This window comes from Echinops telfairi, unplaced genomic scaffold, assembly GCF_000313985.2.
Source record: "Echinops telfairi isolate 266 unplaced genomic scaffold, ASM31398v2 ScPeMD7_7475;HRSCAF=8513, whole genome shotgun sequence".
In the NCBI taxonomy this organism is placed as follows: Eukaryota; Metazoa; Chordata; class Mammalia; order Afrosoricida; family Tenrecidae; genus Echinops; species Echinops telfairi.
The window spans coordinates 13,126,413-13,144,693 of NW_022111379.1; the positions used below are offsets into that span (position 1 = coordinate 13,126,413).

General features: G+C 37.7%; 1 protein-coding gene across 1 annotated transcript in view; it reads left to right on the plus strand.

The window, feature by feature from the left end:
- The window catches only part of EML4 (EMAP like 4), a 92,116-nt gene that overhangs the window by 31,160 nt on the left and 42,675 nt on the right, over positions 1-18,281 (plus strand). Inside the window, 5 exon segments of the mRNA XM_045285715.1 lie at positions 6,664-6,787; positions 8,161-8,310; positions 10,485-10,554; positions 11,781-11,891; positions 13,492-13,587. Coding sequence (XP_045141650.1) covers positions 6,664-6,787; positions 8,161-8,310; positions 10,485-10,554; positions 11,781-11,891; positions 13,492-13,587 — 551 coding nt within the window.

Here is an 18,281-nt window from a genome sequence, read left to right on the forward strand (position 1 = left end):
AGGAAACACAATCACTAAAGCACACTCTTCCTTCCTCCTATAGTGCTGCTTCACTGCTCTCTAGTAGATTCATTCTTGGTGAGCTACAAACCAGTGCAGCGATATTTTAAGTGTATGAATGTATTCAGATGTTATAATATTTAGGAAATTGAGAAATAATTGACTAATTCGTGTAGCTGCCTACCTACCTGCGTGACAAAAGACTTCATATGAATTTAAAAATCCTTTGAAAATGCAAGACTGCTTAAAATCTCAGAAATTTGTTGTAGCCAAAGAGCTCAAGTAATGTTAAAATAAGTAGCGGGAAGCTTATCAAACTGGATTTGGGTGAGGGACGCCTTGAATAATCTTGTCATTCTAACAGTTATTACATTCTAACAGTTCTAATATGTTTCTTTATTGTCCTTGATCAGATAACACACTGTAAAGATTCATTCCTTTAACATATTTATTGAGTGTTTATTTTATCAGGCCCTGCCCTAGATACTTGGGGATACAACAGGTAAATAAAACAATGTCTGAGCTGTGAGGAATTCATATCCTAATCCCAGAAGAAATAGATAAAAAGTAGTTAATATGTCAGGAGGGTGATGCATACTTTGAAAATATAAGAGAAGGAAAGAATTGATTTTCTTAATATATGTAAGCTAGGGAAGACATTTCTAATATGGTGACGTTGAGTTAGTTGGCTAAAGAAAATGAGTGAACTAAGTGCATAGCTGGGAAAAGAAACTTCAAGAACAGAGAACATTGCAAAATCTGTAAGGTAGGAGCTCGCTAACTTTATTAAAGAACAGTAAGGTGGTATACCACTTTGTATTTATTAGACATTACAGTTATAAAATACAGGTTTTGGTCTGAGCTGTAGAAGTTGCGTTACACATCTCACTTAGAGCAGGGAAGCAGAGTGGTACAGTGCAACAAATAAGACTAGCGGGTCTGAATGACCCGGACCATACAAGGTAAAACAATAAAAGATCGCTTCCTGTACTAGCTAACATTATGCGATGAGTGTAGTTGGGGAGGAACAAATTTCCATTTGCCAAATGAAATCTATGTTTTGTGAAAAAAAGAAGATCTTGTTCTCCTGATAATACAATGTCCCCTGTGTCTTTGAGATCTTGGATCTGTTTCCTTGTATGTAAATGTGGTTAATTTAGACATTTCTATGACTTGAGGGCACCTAGCAACAATAACAATAGAATTGCTTCAATAACTTTGTGAAAGTTCTTTCGTACAGAAAATAGAAAGTGGGGGACAACGCTCTTACCCACCTCCACAAGCTTCACTCCTCTGCCCATTAACTGCCTTCGGGTCAGATAGTGGCTTTTCTGTCTGCAAACCTGACCACACCTGGTGTACACAGAGCTTTGTATCTGAAGGAATCGCTAAAAAATGACCTCTAAAAATATAAAATGTGGAAACGAAGCAAAAATCCTTCAATCACACAACAATTGCATTCTTGTTATTTTAGAGAGGATCAGGCATTTGCAATTCTAGAATTTGGGAATAAAGATACTAGCTTTAAGTCTGTTACAGTTTAGATAAAAGGGTAGGAAACCAAATTCTGTATTTCCAAGGAATACTCACCATTTTGTTTTAAAATTTAGACACCGGCCAATTGTAAATGAGTTCTATAAACATTACATGGATCCTTAGGTCTGAACTATGCCCAAGCATTTCTTCTGTTTTAAAAGGAGACTTGCTCCTCTACTTTACCCATCAAAAACAGAGCTTTCCTGTAGTGCAGATGTTTTTTTAAGCCCTATGAAGTAAAGATCTGGTTTCTTAATGCTGTAGTTGGTGATAGCCATCCTCTGGATTAAAAATATATTTAAAGGCCGTGCTTTTTTTAAAAAAAATGTATCACAACTTCTAAGAAGTTGGCATCCTCGTTCCACATTTTCAGCTGAGGGGGGGTGGTAAAAAACATGAATTGCTTCTTCCAGGCACGGAGAATATAACCTTTTATAAGAGAAACTATAAACTAGTCAAGCATTACACATTTTAAACTAGAAAATGAAACTAACCAGAAAATGCATATTTTTTAAGCATACAAGTTAACAGATATTTTGGTTACAATTGGTTGTATTGATATTACAGTTATAGTTACAAATCGAAAATGACCATAAGACTTCATGTTGCATTGTTAGCTGGGTTGATGATGATTGCTTTCCTGAAGCGTTACATTTATAAAATACAGGTTTGAAAATACTTTGAAAACAATTCTGAAATGTGTGTAGGCTTAACTAGAAAGAAGCGTGCTTTTTGATTCATGACATATGCCAAGGTTGCATGGAGGAAGCATGTTAAATTACATGCCACATCCCTGAACTCAACTCATAAGTAGTTACAAGAAACAAAATACTGTATTGATTGCTGTGTTCTCTCAAGTTACTTTCAGCCCCTGAACCCTGTATGCTAGTGTAGCAGGTCACCAGGTCCTTCTCCAGTGGAACCACTAGTGGGTTCCAACCACCAAAACTTTTTGGTTAGCAGCTGAGCATTATGAACCATTGTGTCACCAAGGTCCGTGTTGTGTTGATATTTTTCTTTTAAAGTGTTATAAACTTTTTAGTTTAAAGATCGTGAAATAATTCTTTGTAAAAATGAATGGAAGTAATGCATATTTACCAGATCTTCACATTTTGCTTGATTTAATTTCAGATGTTTTAAAAGTGAAAATGTCAAAATTGAAGCCTGTCCTTAACTATTCTAGGCTATCTGCCCCAAAAAACTACATGTTTTTTTTCAAAGCTATGTATTTAAATTTTTTTACAAAACAACCTTATCACTTTCGAAGTACTCTCCATTATACTTAATACATTTGTCAAATCTGCTAGAAACATTTTTAGAAGCATTCTTAGAAACATTTTTCAAACTTATTGGTTTGGATAACTAACAGCACCTCCCTTGTTTTATTCATCTCTGCCATCAAATTGCTGTCCTTTCATATTCCTTTGGATTCATGGAAACAAAAAAAAGTGTCCCCGTTCATTCAAATAAATGAAATCACACGGATCGAGGTCAGTTGATCTAGTTGCATGGGGCTAGAGAGGCATGCTGTTTTTTGCCAAAAACTGGTGCACTGAGATGGCTTTGTGAGCAAGTGCATTGTAGTGGTGGCAAAACCAGTCCCCCACCTGCCACCAGTCAAGCCTTTTTTATCCCATGCTGTCACGTGATTTTTTTTTTTTTCAGAACCTCTAAATGGAAAGCTAAATTAACAATCTGACCTGGTGGAACAAACTGCAAAGGCACTGCCCTTCTCACATCAAAAAACCAAAAGGGGGCATCATGTTGATCTTTGATTTTACTTGACGGGCTTTTTTGGGCAAGGTGACGATGGTGCCTTCAACTGCATTGATTGATGCTTCGTTTCAGGGTTGTAAGAACAGCACCATGTCTTGTCACCAGTAATGATGGAAAAATGTCAGGGTCACTTCAGAGCTGTTCTTTCAAAGCACTATGTTTCCACTCAACACTCTTTTTGCTAGTCAGTCCGAACCCAAGGCACAAATTTCCCAGCGACCCTTCTCATTCCCAAATCTTCTGTTAAAATTCTCTTAACTGAGTTCCAAGATAGTCCAGATGACTTGCCCATCTCTTCAGTAATCCTTTGTCAATCTTCTAGCACAAGTGCACGTATTTTGTCAACATTTTTGTCTGTTGAGGAAAGTGACAGATGTCCAGAATGATGTTTGCCATCAATCAACATTTCACCTTTTTGAAAGGAGAAAACCACTATACACTTGAGTTTTTCCCATAGTGCTGTCCTTGTAAGCTGTGTTCAACATCACAACAGTTTCTCTGGCATTTTTTCCAAGTATGAAACAACATTTCACAGCCCCGTGCTTAAATCAGCCATCACAAAAAACTAGATTCAACTAAAACTTTTTTTGAAAAAATTCACTGTGACCAGAGAGAACCTTCCCAGGTGAAATCATTGGGTGCACTAACTCAGTGAGTTAGTGAGCACTAACTAGATGCTCGCCTAGTGGGAAAAATGTGTCCTATGAAAGTGCTGCCCAGTGTATTAATTCGTGCATAATAATGAATAATAAACCCTAGACATGGTTAGCGTTTTGAAACCACCAGCTGCTTTTCAGGAAGGAGATGAGGCTTTCGGGCATCAATAAGAGTTATAGTCTCTGAAACCCACAGGGCAGTTATTCCCTGCCCCTGTCATGTAGGGTCGCTCTGAGTTGAATAATGGACCCAATGGCCGTGAGTTGAGACAGGGCTTAGGAGTCCTGGTGGCATAGTGAATTACATGTTGACTCTTAACTGCAGAGTCAAAGTTTGAATCCAGCAGCCGCTCTGGGAGAAGGGAAGTTTTCTACCACCATGAAGATTTTATTTACAGCCTCAGAAACCCGGAAAGGCAGTTCTACTCTGTCCTATACGGTTGCTGTGAGTTGGAACTGGCTTGATGGCAGTTAGTTTGGGTTTAGTTGAGACAGGGCTTTAAGTCATCACAAATCCTCAAAAGGAAGTATTTGTTGAGGGCATCCTTTGGACCTGTACAGTGTGCTGTCTTACTTAATTGATCATAGTCCTGAGCAGTAAGTAGTAGTAGCATATATGTATTAGGAAAGTGTAACCAGAGTCACGTCACATCTACAGTGCCTGGATTATGGACTGGGACATATATACCACCAGTTTATAGGCGAGGAAAGCATTTTCATTCCAACGTGTATTACTGTTCTTTATCATATTTTAACAGCCAGTGCTTGTGTTGCCTGACAGGTGATGAAAGTATAAGTACAATATTCAGAGGTTTCTATTAGCAAATGAGATTTTTCCCCCTTTAATTATATCTTTAACTCTTTACTCTGTTTGGACATCCAGCTCTTTTAAAATGACGATAAGAGGCATCTTTTCTTCTGAAAAATACTAGCAGGAAATTTAATGTGCTAACAAATGGTAATATATGTGAGGGTGCTATATATACACACGTTTGTGTGTGTTTGTGAATGAGAAGGACAAACAGATGAAGAGTAATTGTGGAAGGCGAATAATTGCAGCTAGCAGTGTTTTACTAATCATCAAAGTGTAGCTCTGCTAAAAATCATCAGGAAGCAGAGCCCACTCTCAGGTCTAGGAGTAATAAAGACACATCACGTGGTGTTAGGACCAGAGTGTAGGAGGTCTTCGCCTGTACTTAGATCCGTCCCGTGGCCGAGCACACTGTGAGTAACAATAATAAAAATAACTTGACCTTCTCACCCATAACAAGCACAACAAATCTGACTCTGGAGAAATAGTTGCAGACATTTAGCAAGTAATTTTCTTTATCTTCCTTCCCCTTCTATGGTTCGTATTATATAAACTATGAATAGTACTTGTCTCCATAAGTAGCTTAGCTCATTATTAGAGATCTGGTGGTGTAGTGAACTGCTAATTACAAGGTCAGTGGTTTGAAACCATCCGCTGCTCGGCAGGAGAAAGATGAGGCTTTCTGCTCCTGTCAAGAGTTACAGTCTTAGAAGCCCGCTCTATAGGGTTGTCATGAGTCAGAATTGGCTCGATGGCAGTGAGCTTGGGTTTTTGGTGTGACAGCTCTCTGTGAGCGTCTGGTTAATTACAGTACCCACATTTTCAGTTTGGTTCTCATGCAGCAGTTTTCATCTACTGCCAGACAAGTTGCTAAATGCCACCTCTTTTTTCTGCTTTTGTAACTCAGTCCCTTCCTTCATGTTTATGGTCTCTTGGAACCATTCCATAATCACTGGCAGCATTTATTCAACTTACATGCATGTAGGACATTGAGGTGCTAGGAAGTGGGGGGGGTGTTCAAAAAAATTAAATTTCATAAGCTGTCCATTCTATTTAGTTAAGTGAAGTGCTGTTTATGTTTGTAAACAATGTTCAAAAATATTGATTGGATTCTGGACTATTTGAGCATTTTCCGTTTTTGGTCTAGTGTCTTATAAGCAACTGATGTTTTTTTTTTAATCAATAAAAGACATTTTGAAAGTTATGCCGCTAATTAGATAACTGTTTTCTAGCATTGTCTCCAGAGGATTAGTAAAATTGAATTGTGTAAACTCAAGGCTGATGGTAGGCACTATTATTTAAAATAAGAAAGGAAGAAAGAAAGAAATTGTCTTTATCTCCTAGCTCTGCTCACCAGCTGCCTAGAAAAGTTAGTCCCTCTAGTTTGCTTTCCCTGCCCTAACTTACAAAGTTGGTTAACCTCTTTCTTGTGGCATATTCTTGGATAAACATATCTGTGGTGTGTCATCGACCACCAGTAGGTTAGCCACTTTGTAGGTTGCACGTGGTTCTTGCCAGCCCAGGTAATAATCTTTTGCTTTTCAACTACCGGGAAGTAATATTCTTTTGCATTTTTCTACCACAACCTTCCTAGCTGTCTTATAGAAGTATGTCAGTTTATACAGATTAATTTACAATTTAATTACAAAAGTAGCTATCATTTAAGAAAATTTATTTTCCTATGATGTTTAGACTTGGTTTTTAACAATATCAATTTTTTTACATGCTGTGTGATGTATGACAGAAATCAATGGTGTGTACTCTTAAGTGTAAACTGAAGTAACTATCTATGTCTTATTTTTATTATGTCTTATTAAGGAACCACTTTTCTTCTGGTTGTTCGGAAAATGCATGTGGCTTAAATTCTGTCTTCTATTTCAACAGAAGGAGAGTATATTAAAATGTTTATGAGAGGACGGCCAATCACAATGTTCATTCCTTCTGATGTTGACAATTATGATGACATCAGAACAGAGCAGCCTCCTGAGAAACTCAAACTGGAGTGGGTGTATCCTTTACTACTTCGACTGTGTGTGTTTTGTCTCTAGGTTAAAAAGAAAATCGTTTACCTAACCTCTTAGAAAAATTTTCTTTGTTTAGTATACTTCTTTTGGTATGAACATAGCATAACCGGATACATTATAAAGAATAATTGCAGAGTAAAGAGGAGTCGTCCTCTCATCCTTTCTCGTGTGTATTGTTTGTTAGCACTTGGAACACAGCTGTTGGAAGGACTGTCTTTGGCTAACAAGCAGTATCCCATGCACGTCATGCTGGACTGGCAGAGTGGTGGGAAAGGCAGTGCAGCAGAATTAGGAGACCAGTGTTTGCGTCAGGGCTCTGTCACTTCTCCCTGATAGGCCTTACTTTCTTCACTTATAACAAAAAAATATATATATATATATGTATATGTAAGAATTTAAAGGGCATTAAAAAAATTAAAAGGGCATTTTGTGAACTGAAAGGATGTAAATTTTTTTTTTTGAGTGAAAAATTAAAAAGGCTTGTTCTAATCATGAAATACAAAAATAACTACTAATAGACTCTTTGCCAGCCTTTCATGAGCATACTTGTGTTTTCATGCCCAAACCTTGCTTGTGAGTAACTCAAGTTTGTACTTAATTTATGCTGTTTGTAAGCCTGAAAGCATTATAGGGATAATTTTGGCATGAAATTGCCGGTCAGCAGTGTTACCAAAGATTCTACAAACTTAGCTTTAAGAGTCTTACTTACCTTAGAACCTCAGGGGACAGATTAAGCACAAGGAAGCCAGCTACTAGTTAGAGCTCTGCTGTCTTCCTCCGCTGTTCTGCGTTGCCTCTCTCCACCTTCAACTGTTCCCCTCTGTGGGCAGACGCCAGATTGGGAAGACTACCCATTTCTTTAATTCTGCGATTCCTTTGGGCTTTCTGCTGATCAAAGCTCTTTGGCTATCTCTCTTTCATCATTCTGATCCATCGTAACTGTCATTTTCTCAGATAGGCCTTCGTTGGAGAATCCTTTCTCTCTCTGCATCAAGATCCAGCCCCTCCTTTCATGCTTTCTTCTAGTATCCTGTTATTTTCCATTGCAGTGATGTAGCTGATTGGATTTCTGTCTTCCCTTAGCTCTAGGGAGAGGGGATGCACATTTATTTTGTTCGCCACTGTATGTTCACTGTAACATGTTAAAAAATCAGAATGTGTTTTTCTAATGTGGAGAAATGAAGATTTAAACTTATTAAAAGACAGTGCTGCACGAGATTATGGCATGAATTTTTTAACCTTGCTCTGTCTTTTCCACTATATTTTCCTGATTTGCTTTCAAGTGCCCTTGAAAAAATGTCAAATTAACACCTTGAACATGATGTTTTATGAAAAACCTTGACTTTTTTCTTTTAAGATACGGTTATAGAGGAAAGGACTGTCGAGCTAATGTTTACCTTCTCCCTACCGGGGAAGTCGTTTATTTCATAGCATCAGTAGTAGTACTATTTAATTATGAGGAGAGAACCCAACGACACTACCTGGGGCATAAAGACTGCGTGAAGTGGTTGGTATCAATTTAACCTTGGCTTTACTTTGTTCTTTGATGCTTTCTTTGTTGGCGTCTTGTTTTTAAGATTTCAGTTTTACCAGAAATCCCCGTGAAGAGGTCAGAGTTTAAAAGTAATACTGGGAACCCTATAGGGGTCCATGGTGGTTCAGTGGTAGAATTCTTGACACCCAGGCAAGATACCCTGGTTGAATTCCCAGCCAGCACAGCCACCACTTGTCTGTCAGGGGAGGCTTGCTTGTTGCAGGATTGGGCAGGAGTTTACTGTCTTGCACATGGGCTCGCTAAGGTGGTGGCCGACTCGGTGGCATCTAACACGGAGCGTTGTGTCGGATATAGCTTAAAGGAAAAAGGAGTTAAAGAAACAAGAAAATCCCTCTGTTATAAATGTAGATTGTGACGACTTCTGTTTTTTTCTGATCCGTTTTGTTTCCTGGAAGGGGGGAGGGATAGTGGGGGAATGGGGGTATCATAGCAAATACATGTGGGGCACAATGAACTTTGGGTTTCGGGGATTTTTGTTTGATTATTTGGGGGTATATTGGTAGAGTTTTGTATTTGTTCTGAGGAAGAAAATATGGTTGATTAAAGGTCATACTATTTCATAGAATACCAAACTATAAAAATGTGAGATTTCCTTTCAAGTGCTTAGGCATGCTAAAAATTATACACACACACACACACACACTTTTGTTACTGTTTATTTGAATTCACTCATTTACTGCTTAATGTATTTTCCAACATTTAAAGGCTTCTCTGAGTAGCTGTTAAGATAATTTATGAGGGCAAGTCAAGAAGTATTACTGCTAGGTTTCAGTTCATCTATACACGAATTTCTTCCAAACAAAATAAGATTAAGCATGTTTCTGTGATAGGTGGATGGCTACCTACAACACGCTTGTCTTAGTCTGTCGTTGGGTGTCTTTGGAGTTGGTGGTGGGAATAGGTGGTGGGGAATAATCAAAACAGTTCATTCCAAGGCCAAATAAATTCAAGGCAGAGGTTAGCTCAAAAGTTTACGGGGATTTTTTTTTAAGACTCCAAAGGGTAATTTTGATAGATTTTCTCCAAGTATACAGGGAGATTGTGTGAGAGTTTATTATGAAGAAGTTCTAAGAAAATGGAAAACTGCATTGGTCACAAAAGTTGGGCCCAGTGATTTTCTGCATAATGACAATGCACCTGCTCATTCTTGGATGGTAGCAAGGCTGTCCTAGGAGAGAATTCCTTTGGGAAATCTTACCCTTCCATAACCTTGCCCTTGCCCTTGCCCCTTCAGACTTCTTTTTGTTACCCAAACTCAAAGGAACACAGTTTCAGTTTGATAATAAACTGCCATTTTGATATGTTGTAGATTACAGAGCACAGAATTCTTCAGGGAAGGCTCAGAGGTGGAAACACTGACTTCAGAAGGGTATAGACTTAGTTGGGGAGGTAGTGAGCAACAGCTTCACTGTTGATATGCTTCTTTAGTAAAGTATCTGTGACTTGTTAACAATACCTTTTTGTATATTCTTATGTAGACATTGATAAACTTCTAGTGGATATTGCCTTACATACTTAGAAAATTATATATGTTCATTTATTATAACATTGTGATGGTAAATAATGGAAGCAGTCCAAAATGTTGCAGTTGAGGACTAGTTAGTACTATACTCATGCGTTACTGTACAGCCTGTACAGTATAAAAAGGAACAAGGAAGCTCTTTTAAGTGTTTATATGAAAGATCCCTAAGATATACTGACTCTTAATAAAAATAGTAAAGGACAAGAATATTCAATAGCCTTATCATTTGTATAAAATTAAAATACAGATTATATATTTATCCTGTCTTCATCTATAAATGTTTTATTGAATGATTAATTAAAAATAAGTATAGTGATGACTTGTTTGGCGAGGGCGAAGGGGCATAGTAGAAAGACAAATGGACTCTATAACAAGTGGCTACTTAAACATAGTATTCCATTAGTTTGTGTGTATAAGCTTAACATAGAAAAGTGTAGTGAAAGCTTAGGAAAGAAATTCAATTGATGGTGTTTGGTATGTGGTTAAATTACTAAGCAAAATAAAACAAAACTTATGAAAATGAGATTTTTTTATATTTGTACAAAGATTTCTCGTATTTCACAGATTTTCTGTATTTTAAGTTATTATTAATACTGCTTTTTAGCCTTGCTATTCATCCTGACAAGATTAGGATTGCAACTGGACAAATAGCTGGAGTGGATAAAGACGGAAGGGTGAGTTATGCATTCCTCACCTACTGGAGTTGTTTTCTATTTTAACCACAATTCTTTTATTTTATTCTTTTAAAATTTAACTGCTAAAGAATTTCTAATAATGGGGGGAGGGTAGAGACAAGTTACAAGATAGGGGCATTTCTAGACAAAATTTAAAAGAATCATACTATGTAATTTTTCCCCCCAAAAGATGGAAACATTGCTTCAGAAGTACATAGACTTGAAGAAGATGTTGAGGAACAATAGCTTCACGTTTTGATATTTTTCTTCAATAAAAATTTCTATGATTTTTGTAGCAATTCATTTTCCCATGTCCTCAGTTAGATATTATTGCTAAACTTGCTCTATGTACAATAAAATTCCATTTGTGATGAGCTAAAAAGAAATATCAGTTACTATTCAACTTCACTTATTTTGCTTATAACAAGTCCCTTCTCTAAAGATCAGCAGTAAATTAAAAAAATTTTAAAAAGATCAGCAGTAAATATTAGTCATGAATGGCCTATTGGGATTGTGTGGTGATTCTCATGGTTTCAAATGTCTCTTTCCCCAAGAAAGACGGAGATGCTAAAGAGCAGGCTACCCAGAGCAAGTCTACCTCTGTCGTTAATAGCTGTGTAACTTGAGGGAAGTTACTTAACTCCTTCTGTCTCAGTTTCCTCTCTACTGCATGGGAATTGTAGTAGTACCTAGTTTATTGGGTTTTTATGAGGATTGATTGAGTTAATACATGTGAAGCCCTTAGAATAATGTATGACATATATAACACAGATTTGAATTATTTGCTGCTACGATGATTAGCGCTGTTATTTTCTCATTTTTATAGTTTGAAAAGAAATTATGTGCACAGAATCCTTTTGGAGCATGTTTAAAATAGTAGTGACTTCTGTCGCACATGTATACTCATACCCTTTTACTTTATAGAAGTCAGCCAATTCTGTATGGTGGTAACTTGTGTGCATCTACCTCAGAGCCACATAGGAGTCCCTGATGCCACAACTGGTTAAGCATGTGACTACTGTACTTGCTAATGGAAAGATTGGTGGTGTGAGCCTACCCAGACACAATTGGAAGAAAGCCCTTGGCCTTGCAGTCTGCTCTTATGGGGGACAGTTTGACTCTGTAGACAGAGGGAGGCAGTGAGTCAAAATGGACTCCATAGCTATTTTTTTTCCCCAAGTACCGTTTAATCCTGCTATTTTGTGTTTCTCCTTTTGTTTTTACAGCCTCTGCAACCCCATGTTAGAGTGTGGGATTCTGTTACTCTGTCCACACTGCAAGTTCTTGGTCTTGGAACTTTTGAGCGGGGAGTAGGATGCCTGAGCTTCTCAAAAGCAGTGAGTAACATTTAAAAAAAAAAAAAAATAAGCTCAACAAAGAAACAGAAAAGTTAAACTCAGTTTTATATCCATAGACAATTGTAACTGAATTTGAAAAGAAAATGTTAGCTCTTACTTAACCCTGGCCAGCATGTTAACCTAACTGCTAAAGTACTTTTGCTTAGAGATGATGCAAGATGTTATGCTTAACCACACTGAGCACTGTTCTGCCCTGGATTCCGATTCCGATGTACTAGCAGGAAATCGTACGTATTAAAGGAATGCATACACCACATAGTCCAGTTTCAAACAACCTTTTGCTTTGCTTACGTTAAAAACCTATTTTATTTAGAAAATTTGCAGACCTGAAAGTTGGCCAGTTTTGCACCAGCGTTCGTTTTTCTTAGTGTCATGTTAGAGCAAAGGAAACAATCATCTTTGAATTTGCTAAAATCATGAATTAATCTCTATGGGTTTAAAATTCAGCGTCAAATTTCAAATGTGAATAGCCCTCCAAATCCTATTGAGCCTCATTTGTGCTTTGAATATACTTATGCACTCAAATTATTTATTCAGTTTCTCTCTGTCAGCAACTATAACCTGCGTTATGGGAATTTGCTTGAAGATAAGGACAAGGAAGGGATGCTTAAAGTAGAATGATTGTGTCCATTTAGGAATTTTGCTCCCTTGAAGGTCTTTAATATTAAGGACCGAAGGAGTCAGAGATGAGGAGAAAGGCACTTAGAAAAGCATGTAAAAGGACAGAAACAGCAGTAATATTTTACTACTTCTGTTTTGAAAAATCTGTAATAGCACCAGTTATTGATACTATTGTTAACACTGTTCGGACTATTTAGGACTGCTTCATTTTACTCTTGCTAGTTGGGTTCAGGGTTCCAGTGCCGGCTAGTGGGAAGTTCAAAAGAGGAAGTAAGCTCTGCTGTTCCTGTTACCACTGACTCCTCACCCCAGTATCGCTCTCCCAAAGGCAGCAAATGGCACGCAGTACAAAGGATATCAGAAAGTAAAATTTTGTAATATCACAGTTTTTTTTTCTTAAACTAGGAGATTTATATGCTAGGACAGAATTTAATATGTTCTTACCTTGTTTATTCAGGCTAACATAGACCAAGTATATGGTGGGAAACTGAAATCGGCAAACTTCAGATTAATTTTAGATTGTTCCATCAAACTACCAAAATTTGCTCAGGAATAAAATGATAAAATTAGGTACATTTCTTACCACCTATATCAAGTTAAAATAACTTGAGTAAAGATAGCAAGAACGAAACATAAAAGGCAGCAAGAACTAGGAATACTTAAAATGGGTTATTTACCATCTTTGAGTTACAGGACTTCCTAGATGGCAAGAAGAAACAAACCTAGGAAAAACATTTTAAATATATTAAAAAATGTTTAAGACTCTTATTAATGCTTCTGAAGAAAATACAGCTTTAATAAATGGTATTCTCTTATTTGAGTCCCAATGTTAAAAGATTTTTTATTATCTTAGTCTTGACCATTTTAATATATATTTATTTCTTTGAATAGCAGTCTTGACTTGGATTTTTTTTTTTAACTTGGAATTTTAAAATGCCTCAAATTGACTTTTCTTCAGGACTCAGGTGTTTATTTAAGTGTTATTGATGACTCCAATGAACATATGCTTACTGTATGGGACTTGCAGAAAAAATCAAAAGTAGCAGAAATAAAGGTAAATAATGTTGGGTGTTTTTTTTTTTAAATTTAATACTAACTTACACATTGCTGTAGTGCACACACAATCAGTTCAGGCAATGTCTGACCATATACATGCTTGTGCTCACAACCTTGTAAATCCTATTGTATTAAAAATTCAAGGTACAAAAAAATTTTCATAATAACAAATAGGTGCTACTTTTTTACGTGTCAAACCATTATTACTGTATTATGATGTTAAAGACTTTATATCTAGAAGTGTTTCATATTTTTATGCATAGAAAGGCATACTCGGTAGCATAGGTGAAGACAAATATTTGACTAACATTAGATATGACCCATACCTGGCTGTCCAGACTTATATACAAATTCAACTTAAAGACAGGTTTAGAAATAGAACTTGTTCATAATCTGGGGTCTTCCTGCATATAATATGGTGTTCCTACAGTATCCAAATCATGTAACATCCTGTGTCGTAGAATGTATTGTGGACATTAAATGATGTGTGGATTATTTTGTTTTGTGGGTCCCAGAACTGTGTTGTATGTTATTAAGTTGTAGGATGTGCAGGAGCACATCCACACTCATGCTATACCTTGGATTTATTAACTTGTTAATAAATGGTGTTAACATCACAGATGCAACTTGAAGCAGTTTCTGATACATTGTGCTACAGGGGTGCTCAAGTAGATGGCTGTCTAATCTCAAAATTAAGACTGGAAACTGTACTTGGCTAATTTAATGTGTTATTTAAGTCAGTCTTTGAGGTTCTGAAAATCTAGAGGGAAAAATGTCTAAACTTAAGGACTAGGGCTGCTGTAACCAGCATATATAATTGGTAAGGTTTTTGGTCTTAATGATAATTTTGGAATTATTGTATAGAACCCTACAGCATTTATAATTGCTTTACACAAAACCAAGCTTGTTGCCATTGCGTCGAATCGGAATAGTGCTAATCACTGAGTGTGTCAGGCAGGAACTCCAACTGCCAAAAGAAGAGTGAGGGCTCACTGCAGCTGCGTCCAGATGGGTCAGAAGCGGTGGTCTACCTCTCTCTGACAAGCCTTCATAGGGATTCAAAATGACACTGTGCTAAAATAAACCTATGATATATTTGCCGTGCTCTTAAATATCACAGTCCTCTCCAACCACCCTCTTAGCAGTTGTATTTTGTGTTGCTTCAAGCTTTCCTACTGCTGGTTGTGAAAGGGTTGCTTTTTTTTTTTTTAATCATTTTATTGGGGTCTCTTGCAGCTCTTGTTGTCAAGCAAATTTGTGCATATATTGCCATCATCATTTTCAAATCACTTTCTGTTTGAGCCATTGATATCAGCTCCTCATTTTCCTCCTCCCTCATGAATCCTTGATATATATATATTTTTTTTTTCTTGTCTTATACCGACTGCTGTCTCCCTTTACCCACTTTTCTGTTGTTTGTCACCCTGGGAAGAGGTTATATGTAGATCATTGTAATCCGTTCCTTGTTTCTCCCCCCACCTTCCCCTTCCCCTCCTGGTATCGCTACTCTCATTATTGGTCCTGATGGGTTTATCTGTCCTGAATTCCCTGTGTTGCAAGCTCTCAATTATACCTGTGTACATGCTCTGGTCTAGCTGGATTTGTAAGGTAGAATTAGGTTCAAGATAGTTGTGGGGGAGGAAGCACTAAAGAACTAAAGGAAAGTTGTATGTTTCATCAATGCTATACTGCACACTGACTGGCTTGTCTCTTCCTTGTGACTGTTCCATAAGGGGATGTCCAATTGTCTACAGATGGGCTTTTGTGTCTCCACTCCACTCTCTTCCCTCATTCACATTGATGTGATTTTTTTTGTTCTGGGTCTTTGATACTTGATCCCATCGACACCTCATGATCACACAGGCTGGTGTGTTTCTTCCATGTGGACTTTGTTGTTTCTCAGCTAGATGGCTGCTTGTTTATCTTTAAGACCCCAGAAGCTGTATCTTTTGATAGCCAGGCACCATCATCTTTCTTCACCACATTTGCTTATGCAACCAATTTTGTCTACAGCAATCTTGTCGGGAAGGTGAACATCACAGAATGCTGGGTTATCAGAACAAAGCGTTCTTGCATTGAGGGAGGACTTGAGTAGAGGTCCAATGCCCATCTGCTGCCTTAATACTTAATATATAATTATATGTACATAGATCTATTTCCCTATTGTTATATATAAATATGTTTACATATGTACATGCCTGTATTTAGAGCTCCATAAATGTCCTTTGTCCCCTAGTTCTTTTCTCTATTTCCTTTTACTTTCCTCTTGTCCCACTATACATTCAGCCTTCATTTAGGTTTCAGTAATTCCTCTTGGCTACATTGCCCTTGATTAAGCCCTACCAGGCATCCCATGCCCTCCTTGCCATTGATTTTAGATCACTTGTTGTTCCCTTGTCCCTGGGATTATCAACACCCACTTTGAGAAAGTGTTACTTTTTGAGTTTTCATGTATAAGATAATCTTTGAAAGGAATACATTTGATTATGCTTTAAATTAATGTAAAATGCCATAAAATCACAAACTTTAGAAAAAATCAATTAAGATAGATTTCTGTCGACCATCATTCAAAGTAATTTAGCATTGAAACATTGGAAAGTTGGCAAGTGAAATGTAGAGGCCATGATTTTTTGCAGTAAAAGCTACCATATAAAGTCTTGTGTTTGTCTTGTCTGGTTACTCTTTGAGCTCCTTTCCTGACCTTAAATATTTCTCAGGGTCTGTCCCAGCACTTGCACTGCTCTTGTATGCTGCTTCCGTGGGTTAGTTACTGTCTTCCTGTAGCATCCCACATCAGTTATAGCCCAGGTTGCTCAGATTTAGGATTTTATAAGGTGATTGGTAAAAATACGCCATTCAAAAAGAAAGGAATGTTCCATGAACTTTTGGAAGCCCCTTTTTATTTCTAATGGCCTTTTTAGACATCTGTAATAGAATGTCCTGCCCCACAAGTGAGAATCAGTGTGTCTAAACCGAATTGTCTTCCTTGTTCCCAAGCCAATTTGTCCTTTCAGTCAAAGACATCACATCTACCTAATTGTCAAGTAAGAAACGTGACGATCACTCATGGCTGCTTTCCCCTCGCTTTTCATTTCTAGTCAGTCAATGAGTCCTTTCAAATCTGTATCATGAATGCCAGTATTAGAATGATTGCCATTACAAGAGGGTGTACAACAACTTAAAGTCACCGGATCCAGATAGAATGTATTGATTTGTGATGTTTATGGAAGAAGAGAAAGCCTCTAGAATGGCACGGGCAGAGTTTGGGGGCTAGCTCACTGGCGTCTCAGCCTTTCTTCACATTTTCAGTGAATTGTGATGGCGTAGTTACATACTGATGAAATGGCATGGGGCCACGTGTGACCACTTCCAGTAGAATTAGGGGGCTCTCTCCTTCAGTCACAAGGGTTTGGTGGTAATATAGACAGTCTCTTTCCTTGCTAAGTCACAGGATTTAATGGGGTTCGTGTATAAGTTTTTAATTTATGTAAGTTTAAAATTTAGTAAGACAACTTCAAAACCTTATTGACAGAAATTAAAGAAGACTTTTTTAAAATGGAGGGATATATCATACGATGTTATAGAAGACTCTATTCTAAAGATATTACTTCTATGCATATTGATATATACATTCAAAAGTCAGAATCCCAGCATGTTTTTTATAGAAGATCACAAACTGAATTTATAAAAAGGATGAGAATAATCAATACAATCTAAAAGATTAAACTTGGAGTACATAAGCTATGAAATATCAAAACCTGTTATGCCGTTACAGGCTTTAAGTCATTGTGGTATTGGTGCAAAGATAGGCAAGTTGCCCAGCCGTGGATGGGAATACAGAAACATGCCTACAAAGCAGTCACTTGATCTATGACAAAGGGTGCACTGTAGTGGCAATGAGGAAAGCATAATGTTTTTAGTGGATTGTGATGAATAGTGATGAACGGCATATGGAGGCTGACTTCCCGCTTCACTAGGAAAATAGACTTCAATTCTAAGCCAGCCAAGACTCACACCCCCATGCCTTCACCCTCTACCCTACACTCATCCTATTCTGATGCCATCGTCCTGCCCACAACACTCGCCCTTTTTGCTTGGTTTGATCATTTGTCTCATTGGTCACACAGAACTCAAAGATAACACTCACATTATAGGATTTATTAGTGAAGCTAACAGGTTACAAAATGTAAAGGATAGAGTTCTTTTGTCTGTATAGCCTCTCTGTGCCATGTTGGCAAAATGGCTATCTCTCTGGACCTCAGCCTCCCAACCACATGATCCTTGGGTGTCTTCCTGCCCCAGCAAGTGTTAGGGAGCTTCTTTCTCCCAGATAAAAACGTAAAGGGCACCCCTGTCTGCAAGGCAGCCTCCTGCCCAAAGGCACACAGCTTTTCTCATCGCACGGGTAAGGAGGCCTGCCACTCTACCTGATGCTCTGGGGGCTGCTCCTCCGCTTTGCTTCATGCTCTCAGTGTTGTAGCCTCTGCTGTCTCTGCCCCTGCAGGCAGGAATCTCCCCACAGGCTCCATTAATAACTATTATTTCCTGATGGTAACAGGATTCCTCTTTTCTTGTGTCTGAGATATGGCTCATTGTTATACTGAGAGGAATGACTCCTTAGAGTCCTGTACACCTTATTTGCTGCATGTTTCTATCCAATCATTTGGGGAAGAATTACAAAGATTTTTTTTT